Source organism: Vulpes vulpes, chromosome X (assembly GCF_048418805.1).
Source record: "Vulpes vulpes isolate BD-2025 chromosome X, VulVul3, whole genome shotgun sequence".
NCBI classification, from domain to species: domain Eukaryota; kingdom Metazoa; phylum Chordata; class Mammalia; order Carnivora; family Canidae; genus Vulpes; species Vulpes vulpes.
The window spans coordinates 81,589,089-81,607,445 of NC_132796.1; the positions used below are offsets into that span (position 1 = coordinate 81,589,089).

The window sequence follows — 18,357 nt, forward strand, 5'->3', positions numbered from 1 at the left end:
AGAGATGGAATTGTTTTGTTTTTATATCCTTCAGCTTAAGTCTTTGCTGTACCAGTTGGCATCAGGCGTTAGTAAAAAATGGAACAACAGTGCACTCATCTGTATAACAACCTGACTATGCATTAATGTTTTAGCTTCTCTCCTAATCTCCTGGGTCCTCAATTTGGGCAGCCTACGAATCGTTTTATGTTTTCAGTAGGGGTTTATTTTAGTCAAGCTTAAAACATAGAGCAGAACCTCTATCTCAGGTGGTTCAGGTGTATTTCAGAAATATGCTAAATACACATAACTCACAGCAAGTGATTGTCCTGTATCTTCAACTCTCAGTGGTTTGCTAATTAGCTTCTAAGTGGTGTTTTAGAAGGTTATAGTCTATTTTGAGAATGTGGGTCTGGAAATTTTGTGGTTTTGATACAAGTATGTTTGCCTTAGCCTTCCAGTTGATTTTTCTTTTAAACTTGTAGGTTACTGCTTTGCTTTGAGTCCCATTACTTATCAGTGTGATTTTTTTTTGTATATATTTTTTTATTGGAGTTCGATTTGCCATAATCAATGTGATTTAATGAGATGCTAGTTAACCAGAAAACCAGAAATCAGTGGTATATACTAGGTCAACCTAATTGTTAACTCACCAGTGTGGAAATCAGTATTTATGGTCTGTTAACATACAAGTATAGTCCACTTGTTGATGTATTATGAGAAGTCTTCTCAAAGAAATAATCAAGACGTGTATCCCGACCTTAATGTTTTAGAGTTTGAGAGGGTGAAGGAAACCCGTACCGTTGCAGAAGTCTGCAGTGGTTTTTGAAAGTAGCTTCCAGATAAAAAGGAAGTGGTTTTTCTGCTAATTAAAAAGCCCTAAGACTTAATGTGTTTAATCAACCTATAGTATAGATATAATGGTAGGCTTCTTTTTACATATTACCTCTTTAGGGCCCTTAATGTTACAAAAACTTCCTGTCTTTCCTCTGCTGCAAAGGCATCGTGTTTTGTTCTTGACCCTTTGCTTCCACCCCCTTCCTGAGATAGATCTGATTACACCAAGCAAAGGTAGAAAGCTGAATCATTTCTATAGTGAGGAAAACAATTATAATTCTTTTTTATTGTGTATTTTTGATTTCAGAATTAGTTGCAGTTTTATTAGTTGCAGTTTTTGGTTTAAGAGCAAGTGAAAATATTAAATCTGTTTTACTGTTGAAATTCTAGAATTGTGAATTTTTCAAACCTCTTTCATTTCCTTGGAACCTATAATTAAGGCATAACCTTTTAATTAGCTTTGTTTTTTTAAAATATTTTATTTATTTATTCATGAGAGACACAGAGAGAGAGGCAGAGACACAGGCAGGTTCCATATAGGGAGCCCGATGTGGGACTTGATCCTGGGTCCCCAGGATCACACCCTGGGCTGAAGGCAGCACTAAACTGCTGAGCCACCTGGGCTGCCCTTTTAATTAGCTTTGGAAATAAAAGTCAGAATAAATAATTTCTTATGTGAAAACCCAGACATTCAGACTTAATTCAGACCTAAATCTCCATGAATAATGAAATATAGCCCATTTGAGGAACAGTGGTACATGAACTTAATCTAGACTTTTTCTAAATCTGGGACAGATGTTCATTTTACATGAAACTTTTCAATCCATTTACATTTCCATTTGCAATAAAAACTAAATTCAGGAGAATTAATAGAGCAAAAGACAACCTCTTGTTTGCCCCCATCTCACCTAGAATGTTAAGCTTCAATCAATGGGAGCAGCTTGATTAGAACACTTGTCTTATACTTCAGTTATCAAAGACGGTTTTAGGAATATGTTGAGTCCCTGTGCATGGGGTGTGATACAGCTTCAGGGAAGGATGGACCTGAGTTTAGGTAACAACTATGGGACTACAACCACCTCAGTGACCAATCTGGGCATCACTTCAAAATCGGGGTGGCAGGGTTGATAGATGAAGGATTAGCTGCATGTTAATTGCTGAATAGTTGTTGAAGCTTGGGTTCATTATGCTATTCCCTCTAGTGTTTGAAGTTTTTCATAATAGTTTTTTTCTGAAAAGCTACCTTAGCAGGTGGAATATAAGAAACAGCATAGAGGATCATAGGAGTACGGGGGTGGGGAACTGAATGGGAAGTCATCAGAGGGAGAAAAACCATGAGAGACTCAACTATAGGAAACAAATAGGATTGCTGGAGGGGAGGTGATTGGGGGCATGGGGTGATGTGGTGATGGACATTAGGAAGGCACATGACATGATGAGCACTGGTTACACAAAACTAATCAATTATTGAACACTAAATCTGAAACTGTGTACTATATGTTGGCTAATTGAATTTAAATTAAGAAAATAAAAAAATAACTACCTTGGCAGCTGGCAATAGAGAGTAAATGTTTACGAAGTTAGTTAAGATTTGAGGTCTTTAGAAAATTTTTGCCTTGATTGCTGAAAAACAATCTTAGGCTATTACATAAGGTCCATAGATTAGGTACCTAATAAGGTACATTGGGGGTTGGGAGAAGCCTATGGTGTAGGCAACTGATTATTCAAATTCTGTAATTCTCAAAAATATTCAGTAGCTACTTGTAAAACTAAATTTTGTTAAACCATGATAAACATTTGTAGTTGAAATTGAGGTGAGTGAACTGTTTCAGGTTTTACTGCTTCACTATTCCCTATCAACACTTTTGAGTTCACTGCTTATGGCTGCCAGAAGGAAGCTTGGAAATCAAGAAGTCCTTTACTGTTGAACAGCTATTGTTTTTTTCCCCCTGGTAGATGGTCCTTGCCACTAGCTAGGTTTTTTTGTGAAAGAGGGCTGGGGGAAGTGATTCAACAATATTCAGGTTAAACGGAATCATTTCTCGTGAAAATTCAGGCCAGTCCCTGAATAAAAATGTTCAGATGTATCTTAGCAAACATGACTGATTGTGGATGTTCAGTCCCTTCACCTAATCAACTAATGGATCTTTGTGGCAGATCTTAATGGCCTTTCTCAAACAATACAGGTTTTTCAAATCATTTGCAGAATTATAGAAAAAAAATTTACCTTAGTACTAGGGTACTAAAGTTCTAGACCTAAAAAAACCTAGTATTTTATTTCCTTACTGGTATATTTGTGAGATCAAAGTGAGGTTTTTTTAAGATGTTGTTTATTCATTCATGAAAGAATGACACAGAGAGGCAGAAACACAGGCAGAGGGAGAAGCAGGCTCCATGCAGGAAGCCCAATGTGTGGGACTCGATCCCATGACTCCAGGATCATGCCCTGAGCCAAAGGCAGACGCTCAACCACTGAACAACCTAGGCATCCCTCAAAGTTTTTATCTTGATAATTGTGTAAGTTTCATTTCTCCAAGTTGGAGTTCTAGAGATCTACTATACAACATTGTGGCTATAGATTACAATTCTATATTGTACACTTAAAAATCTGTTAAGAGGGTAGCTGTCCCAGTAAGTGTTCTTACCACAATAAGTTAGAAACAAAAGTTCTACCATATGGTTAGCCCTACCAACCCCCGCCCCCAAAAGACCCCACCATTCTATACTTGTTTTGCCTGCTTTAGCAGTTGAATTTTAAAAAATTTTCTTTCATTCCTTTTGCTCTGCTAAAATAACTTCAGCTATCCAAGAAGTTTCCCCCCCCCCTTCTAGTTTTGAAGCACAGTATAGTTTTGGCTTTTGTTAACCTAGTTCTTTTCCTTTACTCACTGCTTATTTTTTCCAATATTTTATTATGAAAACTTAAAATATGGAAAAATTGAAATAATTGTGTAGTGAACATCTGTATATCCACCATCTAAGTTTTACAATTAACATTTTACTCTACTTTTCACATATCCATCTATAAATCCTTGTAATTTTATGCATTACAAAGAAAATTGCAGACTCCAGTACACCTCACTCCTAAATATTTCAGCATGCAATATTAATATTGTTAACTAGAATTGAGTATTTGTTAAAGGTTCACTTTCTTCTCTTTTGAGGTAAAATGTACAGGCAACGATATGCACAAATCTTGTGTTTGATGTAATGAGTTTTGATAAATCCTGCATTTATGAAACTCAAACCCTTATCAAGGTAATATTTTCATCACCCCAGGAAATTCCCTCAAGGTCCTTCCTAGTCAATCTCTGTCACCCCAGCCCGTCCCCTAGGCAACCACTGTTCCTTCTGATATTTACCCCATCATAGATTAGTTTTTCAGAATGTATATAATTGAAAAAGAGTATCTGCTCCCTTGTATAAGGCTTCTTTCAGCACAGTGTATTCGGGATTCATTCATGTTTTGTGTGCCAGTAGTTCACATTTATTGCTGAGCACTGTTTCATTCTATGAATATGCCATCATTTGTTTATCCAGTCTATCGATGGACACCTGAGCCATTCTGTTTTTAGTATGAAAAAAGCTGCTATGAACATTTTTTTAGAAGCCTGTGAGCATTTGTTTTTATTCCTTTTGAAATGGAATTGGTGGGTCATAGTTAAGATGTACATTTAGTAAGGAACTGCAAGACATTTTTCCAAAGTGAACATACCATTTTACACTCCCACTAGCAATGTATGAGAGTTCCACTTGTTTTTCAGCAGTATCAAAGTTTGGTAATGATCAGTCTTTATGATTTATCAGCCATCGTGGTAGGTGTGTAGTAAGTTGTATCTCCGTGGTTTTATTTTGCATTTCCCAGATTATGTTGAGCACTTTTTCATGTGTTTATTTGCTAGTTGTATATATTCCTTTTTTAAAGTGTGTTCAAATTCGTTTTTTAAAAAATTTTATCTATTTGAGAAAGAGCGAGAGAGAAAGCACTAGTGGGGAAAGGAAAAAGCAGATACAGGGCCTGATCACAGGACCCTGGGATCATGATTCGAGCCAAAGGTGGATGCCCAACTGACTGAGTCACCCAGGTGCCCTAAATTTGTTCTTTTTATTACTGTTTGAGTTTATTGCATATGCCAGTTGCAGATCTTTTCCAGCTATGTTACTGCCTATTTAGTTCTTCCTAACTAATGTGTAGATGTTATTTACCCAATCATACTTTAAATAATTAGACCAGGACTTGCAAGTGAGTTATTTGGCTGAAAGTTAAACTGTTCTGATGTGCTAATCAGTTCTCTGGTGGCCTAAAATTAATGTTAGTAGAATAAAAACAATAAAGTTTCAGAGTCTGAATGAACTAGGGGCAAGGTAATTGCTAAGAAATCTATTACTACAAAATTTTTTTGGAGAGTGCACATGCAAGCGTGGTGGAGAGGGGCAAAGGCAGAGGGAGAGGAAGAATCTTAAGCAGGCTCCATGCCCAGCATGGAGCCCATGCAGGGCTTGGTCTCACAACCCTGAGATCATGACCTGAGCAGAAATCAAGTTGGATGCTTCAACTGACTGAGCCACCTAGGTGCCTTATTAAAAAAACAAAAACTTACAGCATCATTTTCCTGATATTTCAGGAAATACTGCCCAAATGTACTTAGATTATACTAAGTTTATTTTTTTAAAGATTTTATTTATTCATGAGACACACACAGAGAGGCGGAGACACAGGCAGAGGGAGAAGCAGGCTCCCTGCAGGGAGCCCGATGCAGGACTCGATCCCAGGATCCTGGGATCACGACCTGAGCCAAAGGCAGACACTCAACCATTGAGCCACCCTGGTGTTCTAGATTATACTAGTTTAATAACAACCAGCTTAACTTCAGTTTATGTGTCTTCTTTCTGGCCTACAGATTCAAACTGTTCTACACAACATGTATCATACTTTGGTTACTCAATAAAGAATAAGAAATTTTCAGGATAAGGCCTGTAAAGTATCTCATTTTGTAAGGTCGAGCTTTATAACTGTCTTGGTCCCTTCGTGTCATTATCTCATAGTTCTTTAGGAATGCTGCTTTCAGTTTTTAAATATTCGATAGTCACAGCTTTGTCTAATGGTAAATATAAGGATGATATCAATAATGTTTATTCTCAATCATCTTTTTCAAAATATATGGGACTTCAGAGGTCTCAAGTGTCTGCTGGTTAAATTCTAGTGTAAAATCCATTGTTTTCTAATGTTTATTAATAATCAGTGGATATTAATGATAGGAAAATGGAGAAACAAAACACCTTGATTCTGAGCAGCCAGACATTTCGGGTGGAAGGTCAATGCTTTATTTTTCTTGATACTGAAGCTAAAAATACACAGAATCATTTCATTGTACAATATTTTTAATACACTTAAAGATGACACTAACTTTGCACTTCTTATAGAAAGTATTCAAATAAAGTTCCTCAAGGTGGTTTTAGCTTTTAAAATTGTAGTCGGCAAAGCCAAAATGCCATTTACACAAACACATAAGAAATTTTCCTTTTCATTATTAAGCCCAAGAGATCTAATTTTAACCTTAAGTTTGCTGCAAATGTTTTCTGTATGGCGATGTGTGATTGGGGCTGTCAACTAGGGTTAAGAATGTAAATTCAACACGACCTGTGTTTTTTTACTGTCTACATAATTCTGTGAAAGGTTTAAATATTGGTATCTTCTTGAATACTACCACTGGTGTGCATTCTTGTGTTATAAGAAACAAAGACAAAATGTTTTCACTTAAGAAGGATGTATTTGTTTATACTTAACTGAAATATCCTTGAGAAAGTCTTTCCCTTTATAATTGAACTAAGAAAACACATGGGTTTATTTTTATTATGTTAAAGGAGTAATTTGAACAGGTAAAATTTTTAAAGCTAATCATTTATAAAATTTGATTCCCTTTAACATTAAGAAAGCCAGAGACTAATGTGTTAACCCTTTGGGTTTAGAGGTTTCCTCATGAGTTCACATGACATTCATTTTAGTGTCATTGGTTCTAATGATCCTGTTATATACTTGAGAATTCTTCTCCTGTCCAAGTATACTAAGTACATTTACTACTGTGCTTATTGGACTACAGGCTACATTGCTTTGGTTATTTAAACTGATCACTTAATATGTGTCCTAAAAAGAGTCCTGCAGGGCTTGACCACAAAGTGATGAAACCTTAAGTCATTTAATTAGACCTTACACAGGAAAAAGATGTGACTTTGAAATGACTTGAACATTCAACTGGCTGCCGCCATCCTACCTCTAGATCCACCTCCTAGTTAGTTCTACCAGAGCTCCTCCTGGGTCCAACCCCCACCACCCTCCATTTTTCTACAAAGGCTGGGGCTTTTCTTTACTGCCCCTTCTTCCTGCTAACAGCTTCGTTGTCAGAATCCCTGCATCATAAAGTGTCATTTCTTATGGCTCATACAAGGTTTGGGAAGCCAATTCTGGGTTTAGTTCTATTAAACTATTGGATCTTGGGATGTGCTCTACTATTTAAACTCAAATGTTTCAAGGGTTGAGTCATTATGGTTGTTCCCAAATCAGTGGAGGTTCTATATCTACATATGGTGTTCTTTAATGTTTCCTCCTTGGGAGGCTTTTTATGCCCTTATTTCAGTAATGCTGCCACTCAGTAATGCTGCCACTCACTGTTCCAAGCATGTTTAAAACTAGATTTCAAGACAAGATTCCATCAAAATCCTAGAGGAGAACACAGGCAACACCCTTTTTGAACTCGGCCACAGTAACTTCTTGCAAGATACATCCATGAAAGCAAGAGAAACAGAAGCAAAAATGAACTATTGTGACTTCATCAAGGTAAGAAGCTTTTTCACAGCAAAAGAAACAGTCAACAAAACTAAAAGACAACCTACAGAATGGGAGAAGATATTTGCAAATGACGTATCCGATAAAGGATTACTATCCAAGATCTATAAAGAACTTATTAAACTCAACAGCAAAGAAAGAATCCAATCATGAAATGGGCAAAAGACATGAAGAGAAATCTCACAGAGGAAGACATAGACATAGCCAACAAGCACATGAGAAAATGCTCTGCATCACTTGCCATCAGGGAAATACAAATCAAAACCACAATGAGATACCACCTCACACCAGTGAGAATGGGGAAAATTAACAAGACAGGAAACAACAAATGTTGGAGAGGATGTGGAGAAAGGGGAAACCTCTTGCACTGTTGGTGGGAATGTGAACTGGTGCAGCCACTCTGGAAAACTGTGTGGAGGTTCCTCAAAGAGTTAAATAGATGTGCCCTACGACCCAGCAATTGCACTGCTGGGGATTTACCCCAAAGATACAGATGCAGCGAAACGCCGGGACACCTGCACCCCGATGTTTATAGCAGCAATGTCCGCAATAACCAAACTGTGGAAGGAGCCTTGGTGTCCATCGGAAGATGAATGGATAAAGATGTGGTCTATGTATACAATGGAATATTACTCAGCCATTAGAAATGACAAATACCCACCATTTGCTTCATTGTGGATGGAACTGGAGGGTATTATGCTGAGTGAAATAAGTCAGTCGGAGAAGGACAAACATTATATGGTCTCATTCATTTGGGGAATATAAAAAATAGTGACAGGGAATAAAGGGGAAAGGAGAAAAATGAGTGGGAAATATCAGAAAGGGAGACAGAACATGAGAGACTCCTAACTCTGGGAAATGAGCAAGGGGTGGTAGAAAGGGAGATGGGTGGGGGGTGGGGATGACTGGGTGACAGGCACTGAGGGGGGCACTTGATGGGATGAGCACTGGGTGTTCTATATGTTGGCAAATTGAACAATAAAAAATAAATAATAAAAATAAAACTAGATTTCAGACTGCAAAGAGGAATGAGGACTCTGGGGGTGATGGAAATTTTTGTACCTTAATGGTGATGGTGGTTCCAGGGATATATACAACTGCGAAAACTCACTGAATTCTACATTTTAGAGGTATGCACATAATTGTACACCAATCATTCCTCGATAAAGTTGATAAAAAATTAACTGGTTTCCAAAGAGTAGTTTCAGGTCACTTTACAATCACATAAGAAACTATCTCATTTTATACTTGTGCCTATTAAAGTGCCTATTATGTATTAGCACTTGAACCAGACAAAATAGAACTCAGCTTGATTACCTACCTTTTTACCCAACATGGATCTAAAATTACTTTTGACTGTTTCTAAACATTTTATCTTATAGGATCATGATTTTCTACCACTTGAGGATATTCAGAGGTTGTATTATGGATTTGAAAGTCCTCCCCAAAGCAGAAGTCCACAATGATTTGAGTAATGGCAGCCTTTGAATATGGATGCAGCTTAAAGGTGATTACTTTGAAGAACAGCATTCATTTGGGCACATATATTCCAGCATGCTTATGAAAATATCAATCTCATTATTTTGTAATCTCACTTGATATGTTTATTCCAAATTTATGAGGCTAAAAGATGACACCAGGTATAGAATTTAGCTTTCTTCTATACTACCCTCCAATTTTACCTTTTATTTCTCTTTGATGTAGAGTTTTGACAAATTCATTTTATTTCTTAGATAAAATTTGGAGAGATCAATCCCAGTAGCTGGTCAAACACGTATACTTATAAAAGCCAATCGATTATATTGCGCAATTTAAAATATAACCTTACTATGAGTCTTTGTTGAACCTAGTAACACAGTGATCACAAAGTGAGAACTTGCTATAATTTGAGATTCAAACTAAATTTGACCCGACCTTTGAAAAATGATTTACAGTTTTTTCAGAGCTTGTTTTCACATACTATTGCTCTTCTGGAATTTTTTGAGTGAGAAGAGGGTGATGTTGATGTTTTAATTCAGGAACTACACTTTTTATTGGGGTACTCCATCTCAATTTGGTCACCTAAAGAGTTCAGCAATTTGACAGTTTAGCCCTAGGTTTTAACCACTGGTCAGTACTCATTCTTTAGAAGCTTTTCCATCTGTCTCTTAGTATACCACCAGCATCTAAGTACCTCAAGCACTCCCTGCAAAAGTTGAAAGCCTCTTGTTTGTCTTGTCTTCCAAGGGTCATTTTTAAGGGTTGTATAAGACCAGAGAACTGTCAAAAGGGTTTCTAAGTTGGAAGGCAGTTGGTGGCATTGAGTATTTTGGGAATATGTTGAACTTTGTGGAAAAGGGCATGAAATGGCCAAGTCCGGCTTAGCTGTACTTGCAAATGGTTGGCCACCTTAGGCTAAAATAAAAGGCACACTGCCACCTACTCATTCAAGTGCTGAGGATGTTGCCTTGGTATGTGTGTGTGCATGTGTTGAGGTGTACCTCCTGGGATGTTAGGTTCCCTGAAACCTGTTCATTGGTGAAGTCAGAGGGCAAAATAGGCTGCAAATTGGTGAAAATGACCTTAACATTGCAGGCCATTCTTACCTACTTTAGTCTTTTTTGGTTCTATCAAGCCATTTGGAGAGTCGTACAAAAGGCTTTTCTTTTTGAGGGTGAACAATTAGAGTAGGGTAGATATGTGTTACATTAATGGATTTATGAAGGTTGATTACGATGGTTGAAAGTGGCAGACTCTTCCTGTTACTACAAAAATTGCCTTTCATTTGTGTAGTAACAGGAAGTTCCTACAGAGCTTCACTACTTTTCACATCAGATAAGAAAAGAAAGCTAGCTATTGGCATACGAGCATTCCACTTAGTTTTATATTTAGACATAATTCTTATGTGTATGTCTCTCAAGTACCACAAGCACTGATGGTAGATCTTTACAAAATGAAAGACCACAACTGAAATCCAATAAACTAACAAATAAAAGATGTAAGCCCACTCTAGAGTAGGAGTAAAATATGGAGCTTAAAAATGCTAGAGCACCCTAGCCTGCTGCCTGTATCACCCCAAGCAATTGCCTCTTTTGTTTCTTACCGAACATCTCATTCTCTAAAAGTAAAGTTCAAAACCACCTACAGGTAACTTTTTCTCTGGACTACCATGCAGCCTTTAGGTGGAAATCCTAGGCCACATATCAGCATATAAATGAATAGTACTACCTCAAGTATGCAATAAATCTCAAGTATGCAGACTTAATTTAAATCACCAAAAACACATATTTTAATTTTTACAAGTAGGTTTTTCCTTCTGACCTAAATGCTTTATCTTTTTATGAAACTGGAAACCCAAAATTCTGAGAGCTTTCAATATTAACAATTGTGCTACAGCAGATACTGTCACAGCAATTTATTTTAGAAATTCCTCACCATATCTCAGGAAGTTTCTTTCCATTAAAGTTATTCCTGTTCCCCCTCCCTTCAAAATGATTAAATAATTACCAAAAAAGATGAAGGACCAAGGCCAGAATGATCAAATGCTATTAAGTTTCATCGTGTGCATTTGCCTGCGTGTATAACACAGATAAGGTTCTCAGTTCTAAAAAAAAGAAAAAAAAAAAGAAAAAAAAGGTTCTCAGTTCTACAAACATCCCCATAAAAGCAACGCAAGTCAAAACCCTCATCTGTTGGATACAAAGTGATGGAAAAAGTCACTGGAAAGCCAGTAAAAATAGCATTTCTCTGTACTAAAGTAATGCTCACATTGAATTGTGGTACTCGGTTCCCAGTGGCTAGTTCTTCACCAGCAAAGTGGATATTTGGAACAACTATCTAGATAAAGCAAGCCAGAGAGACAATCTAAAATGCCTATAGCTTTGAGGCAAAGTCACAGGGGTAAGAGGAAGCTGACAAGTGGGTATGAAGAAGTTATTTAGATGATCTGAAAAATTACATCAATTTATGTTGGTTATGTCTATACAATCTGTTAGCTCTGTTTTGAAAACTCTATTACCAGAATAATGTGGTCAGTTTTTCTTACGTACTTTTAAAACAGGAAAGACTGTCTCCCTAACTTCAAGTACTTTTTACCTGATGGTTTAATAAATCAAGGTCTGGGCCACTTAAACTGTTAGTCAAAATACCACTGGAGTCTTACAAGGCAAAAGGAACATCGAATGGTCATTGATAGGGGATCCCTGGGTGGCGCAGCGGTTTAGCGCCTGCCTTTGGCCCAGGGCGCGATCCTGGAGACCCGGGATCGAATCCCACATCAGGCTCCCCGTGCATGGAGCCTGCTTCTCCCTCTGCCTGTGTCTCTGCCTCTCTCTCTCTCTCACTGTGTGCCTATCATAAATAAAAAAAAAAAAAATTAAAAAAAAAAAAAAAAAAGAATGGTCATTGATATATTCTGGCTAAGGTAGTGGCTCATATTTTTCACTGAAATTTAATGAAATTTACAGGAGAGCTTTTGCACTGCCATAACTATAAAATTCTTAAAAAGTATTTAAGTCATTCAAAAGGTAGAGGCCCTAGGTTTTTTAAAGTTCTTTACTCAAATTGCAGGCAGATGTTTAGATGTTTTGGGCTTAGCTGAAATAGCCTAAATTAGGTCAGAGTAGAATGAAAAATGACTATGGGAGGCAGAAAGAAATCTGTAAATTCTGATGTAAGTGGACAGAAATATAACTTGGAGCATTTATACCCCTATACCATTTGGCATCTTCCAAAAATGATGACCTTGAATTTGAAGTCTTTCCTCTGTCTTTGTACTCCACTGGCCTTAAAGTTGGAAGTGGAAGAGATAACTTCAACAGTGGTCATTTTCCAATATAAATCAGACATTTTCTTTATAAGGTCTATACCTTTACTAATTATTTGGGGCACTCTGATGGATTTATGGTGGAATCAAACAAATGAATACAAGTATCTAGAAGTGACAAGCCAACTGTAATGGAGGTGAACCGTGGTATAGATATTTGGACAACTAGTAAATGATTTTTACACCATGTATTATTATATTTGACTTTGGAGTTCATTTTTCACTTTACTTTTAAATATGTCAGTCTGAAATTTGGGGGCAAATGAACAAAAATATATGTGTATCGGCCATTCCATTTTCACATTTCCTATATATACCATATAATACATATGCTTAATAATAAATGTTTTGCTACTATGATTTAGAAGATTTAGGTTTATTGACTGGCTCTTTGACCTTGAGCCAGTCATTATTCGTCTCTGCACCTTTTTTGTTGTTGTTTGTAAAATAAGAGGTTGGAATAGAGGTTGAGATACAGTGGATTGTCTCTGAGATACTCTCTTAGGTACAATTTTCTGTTTCTAAATTCACTCTCACATTGGCTTGTACTTTCTCTGGGATCAGATGACATTTAAGCACTGTACTTGAAATACCTTTCTTGATAGTAGCTGGTCCAGAGGTTCAAAGGTGAACACAAATTTCTTTTCCTTCCTACTTCCTATGTTAGAGTTCCTACTTTTCTGAGTTAGAGTAAATAAAAATGTTGATGTCATCAATATGGAAGTAATGGCAATAGTTGTTCGGCTTTAACAGCTCGCTGGCCTCAGTCCCTGTCAGACCCTGGCCTCAAGGTAGCTAGTGAAGTTGTAAGCCCAAGTCATAAGCATAGTAGCCCTGAGACGATCTGAAAAGGAATGTACTGCTTATGAAATATGACATTGGTTTCTTTTAGTAGTTGAGATTGGCTACTATAATTTATACACATTCTCTCCTCAGAACGTAACTGAGAGAAGACTATTTTGGAGCATGGCTCTATGGCTACCATTGTTTTCTGACAAACTGATGCAGTAACTGCCAGAACAATTATACCTAGGTTATCACAAGTACATGTATTTGTGAGAAATAGGGCCATATATTGGGTTTTGGTGTCATCAGTATGAATTAGGAATGTAGCCCGGGTGCCATTTATTATTGAATGTAGATTTGACAATTGGAAAAGTTGAATCTGTAAAATTAGAAACCTTCCTTCTGGAAAATAACCTGATATTGATGTCATTAAGCCCACATCAGGAGATAAACTCTCCTTTATCTGGCTCCTCCTTTAAGCCTCATTTATGATAGTTCCGCTGAGGGAAGTGGGAGAGAAATTGGAGTTGAGTAAATAATCACTTCAGATATGATTAAAGAATTACTTGGGGACAATCTTTTATCAAATGGGTCTTGTTGCAGCTTGTTCTCGTGATAACTTTTCCTTGCATCTGAGCTTTATTCAACATTTAGGGTTCCCCCCTCCCCACCAGTTTGTCTCTTCACGTGGAATTTTTTTTCATGTGGAATATTTTGACCATCAGTCACCAAAGCTAGGGCTAGAAATGGGAATCAATTCAAATAACCCAGAAACTACAATGTCAGAAGCTATTTTGGAGGCATATATGCATTGTTTGAAAATGCTTCATTTTACTTACTTGTAACAGAAAGTAGACACATGAATTTAGGTGGATTTCTATTACTGTTGATATTTACAGAACAACACCTAACTTTCTTACTTTTCTGAGCCTACGCACTGTTAATTTAACTCTCTAGGACCCAGACCTAGGGCTGTTTGGGTCATATGTTAGAGTGTGAATTGGGGACAGCCCTGTACTATGTTGGTTAAAGAAAGAAAGAAAGAAAGAAAGAAAGAAAGAAAGAAAGAAAGAAAGAAAGAAAGAAAGAAAGAAAAAAGCAACCAGAAAACCTAAAACCAAAAAAAACACAAAAACCAAACCAAAACAAAACAAAAAAAACCCACCCTAGGTCAGTAGGTTATCTGCTCAGTGGCTATTGGGTCAGTTACAGATTTCATTTTTTAACCTGCATATTTGGATTTTGATGAGGTACTATTAAGCTTTGGAGAGTCATTTGTATGTATAAATGCAGCTTTCTTTGATGACAGTAGAATTTGGATCACGCTTATAGTTCCATGAATTCACTAGGGTTATGTTATATTTCTAATGTAAGTTGACACATGCAATTCCACTGCTCGCAATGAGTATTAAAACTGCAACTGGAATCAGGTTATCTAGTCCTAAAATTGTTTTTTTCATTAGAATGTGATTAAAATGAAGATGCACTTTTCAGACTTCGACAGTGCAGCAAGATGTTATTTTTCTGATTAAAAAAATGTTTTCAAACCCAGGCTTTCACCTTAGAAATGCTTTTGATAGCAATGATTAAAACTATCAACAGTCGATGGGACCCTATACATGTACCAGCTAATTATTTTTCTTGCCAATGTATGAGATATAGCAACTACTGGTTAGAGTGCAGCAGAAGTTTTTAAAAACAGCACACATCCTAAATACTAATCTCAATACTATCACATTTGAAAAGGTAGTGGGTCAACTGAAACACACAAACACAGAAAAGGAATTCACTAACTTCTTAGGTGGGACACATAACTACGTGGTAAATATTCACTGGCACACTTTGGGAAACTAACAGATCTTTCAGAAACAAAACACTCAACAACCCTCCATGGTAAGGAGAAGTTGTGTTTAAGAACAAAAACAAGAAGGCCAGTTCTACCTAGAAACCACAAGCTGACAATTCTTTGGAGTCTGTTCAGTCTCCCTTTGATGCTGTTCATTGAACTGGAATGGGCAGCATGGAGCACTGAAGGGCAACAGAGATGGCTTGTCTCATCTGATAGCTGGTGGGGACTGCCAAGCACCTCCCTCAGCCCCTGGGGAAATGGCGTGAGATCCTGAGGAAGGTCAGGGATCTGTGCGACAGCAATGGTAGCAAAGTGGCACCTGGAGCTTCAAAGAAGCAAGGGTAAGAAAAGCAAAGCCAAAGGGTAAAGCACCCGACTGCACCTCTGCTGATTCGGGGTAAGCACCCCTGCAGTTGGTTGTGAAACGGACTTCATGTTAAGAGGCATAAAAAGGCAAATAATAGCAATAACACTAAGAATCACACTGACAAGAACAAAAAAAAAAAAAAAAAGGAAAATGTGGCTATAAAAGAAAATAGAGGAGTTTCACTCTCCTTTCTGGGGAGGGGGTTGGGCAATGAGGGAATCAGATTCTATGTCACCTCTGAGAGCAGGGAAATTACAAATTTTCTCTTGAGTTCCAGAGCGGGGGGCAGGGCAGGGGGAGGGGAGGGGACGGCTTGACTTAGAGTCGAGTTGTTACTTGTTCTTCCTGTCCATCACCCCATTTGTGCATGAGCAGGTCGCAGGCCTCTCCCCAAGTTTCGAACACGTCCTCTGAGGAGTCTAAAAGTTTGGAATTTGAGGAGCAGATGCTGGATGCACAGTGAAGAGAGCTGGAACAGGATAGAGGGCATTCACTGCTCGGAGCAGCACCCCGGGCTTCACCTAATTCTACCTCACTGAGGTTCATTTCACTCTGAGAACAGGCCCCTGCTTTCCCTTTCTCCATCTGAGAATATCTGATGTCTTGCCACATGTAGTGCTGTTGAGCAATGCCATCCGAAATGGTGTACATTGGCTCTGAACTTGGTTCGGACATATGACCATTGAACTTGGAAAACAGGAGACCGAGTTTCTTGAGAGAAGGACCCACGAAGGAGCGTTTGCTCGATGACTCAGATTTTGACTTCCCTTGGGTGCCACTGGCTCTTGGCACAGTTCTGATGAGAGGTGGCCCGTGGCAGGCCTTTTTTTTGCAGCCTAAGTTGAAAGAGACACTCTTGGATTTGGCCCGTGCCCCACCACTGCCATCATTGGTATCGTCCCTCTGAGAGAGTTCGGTGCTGCTCGTGGAAAAGCTTCTCCTTGAGTGTTTCCTATTTCCTAAGAGGTCAAGTACTTCATATCGAAAGCTGGAGATGTCCTGCTTTAATTCCTAGGGCAGGAGAGAAGACACCTTACGTTAAGAAGCTTGGTCTTGAGTTCAAAATAGGCTTGCTCATTGGGTGTCCTTTGGAAGGCTCCCAGTTTTGCCTAGTGCAAATTACAAAGTACACAGACTACCAGGAAAATCTTGCATTATTCCAGCACAGGAAAAGCAGATTAAGAATTCTGTGGGCAGGGCTGGCCATTGGAAAAACTGTATAATTGGTAAAGTTGATTTCAGTTGGCCCTTATCACGAGGACACTAAGGGACTTGTCCCTGTGAGAGTGCTAACTAGCAATTAAGGAACTAGCTCTCCTAGGCATATCTGCATATAGAAAAACTAGGGAAGAGGAAAACTGCTTTTAGGACCCTAAGGAATAAAAGTAGGGAAGTGGAACATGTCAGGTTAGAGACTCCTCTTTGAAGACTGGGGCGGGCGTAGGGGGTGGGGGTGGGGCTCCTGGCCACTCAAGTCCCCAGGAAATGTCTTCTATCTCTAACTGGCTGCCTAGAGGCTAGAATCCTCCTTTAAAAGACAACTTTTAAAAGCTTAAGTTGGGTCATATTGCTCCCCTGCTTTTAAAACTCTTGAGTAACTTGTCACTGACCTTGGGTAAAAGTAGAAATGCTATTCCAAGGGGACGCCCGGGTGGCTCAGCTGTTTGGCACCTGCCTTTGGCCCAGGGTGTGATCCTGGAGACCCAGGAATGAGTCCCATGTCAGGCTCCCTGCATGGAGCCTGCTTCTTCCTCTGCCTGTGTCTCTGCCTCTCTCTCTGTATCTCTCATGAATAAATAAAATCTTAAACAAAAAAAGAAATGCTATTCCAAGGACTACAAGGTTTTTCAAGGCCTTGTGTCAGCTCTTCCTACTCTATCTCCGGGCTCTCTACTGTCCACCTGCCTGGACATATTATTTCTTGCCTTGGGCCCTTTGCCTGTGCTTTTCTCTCTGTCTAGAACATTCTTCTCCACAACTCTCCTTTATCTGGCTCCTCCTTTAAGCCTCAGCTTAAATGCGGCTTCTTCTGAGAAGCTGCCCCAACTCTCCAAATCCCAGTTGAGTGTCCCTCCTCTCTGTCTCCACATCACTGTGTGTTTATCCTGTCAGAATACTCAGTCCTTCTCTTGTTACCATCTGTGTGTCACTCTGAAGAGTGGGGGCTGGTGATATCTTGATACCCCAGGATCTGGTGGAATGCTTGGAACATAGCAAGCCCTCAATAGATGAGTCCTATCTATGGATTAGTATAATAGGCCTTCTAAGAAGATTTATTTATTAGAGAGAAAGAAAGAGAGGGAGAGAGAGTCTGGTGGGGGAGGGGCAGAGGGAAAGAGATAGAAAAACCCAAGCAGACTCTGTGCTGAATGCAGAGCCTTGACATGGGGATCGATCCCACAACCCTGAGATCACCACCTGAGCTGAAACCAAGAGTCAGACTCAACCAACTGTGCCACCCAGGCACCCCGGATAATGGCCTTTTTTTGTTCCTTAGAAAGTATACATGTGTTCTAAGATAGGGTTTCTTAATCACTTGACATGTTGAGCTGGATCATCTTGGTTGTGGGAGGCTGTCCTGTGCTTTGTAAGATGTTTAGTAGCAATCTTGGTCTCCACCCACTAGGTGCCACTAGCATACACATCCAGTGTGACAACCAAAAATGTCCCCAGACATTGCCAGATGCGCCCTAGGGAACAAAATTGCCCCTGATTGAGAACCATTGTTTTAGGCTAATGCTAGTATTATGAGAATTTTGATGTTTCGTGGTAGAGTTTATTAAATCTTAGATTTAATATTGGATTAGTTGGTCTTCATCTCTGAAGTAAAGAAAGTCTTTACATTTGCAGGCATATTCCTTTTGCTCTGTTGCCCCTTACTGCACATCCTT

General features: G+C 38.7%; 1 protein-coding gene across 6 annotated transcripts in view; it reads right to left on the bottom strand.

Annotated features, from left to right (window-relative positions):
- Positions 1–14,057: 14,057 nt before the first annotated feature.
- Positions 14,058–18,357, bottom strand: part of TRPC5 (transient receptor potential cation channel subfamily C member 5) — a 289,744-nt gene continuing 285,444 nt past the window's right edge. For all 6 annotated transcript variants that reach the window (XM_072743340.1, XM_072743343.1, XM_072743338.1 and 3 more), the window contains one exon: positions 14,058–16,477. In XM_072743340.1, the coding sequence (XP_072599441.1) occupies positions 15,785–16,477 (693 nt within the window). In that variant the 3' untranslated portion in view covers positions 14,058–15,784. The remainder of the gene's footprint in view (positions 16,478–18,357) is intronic.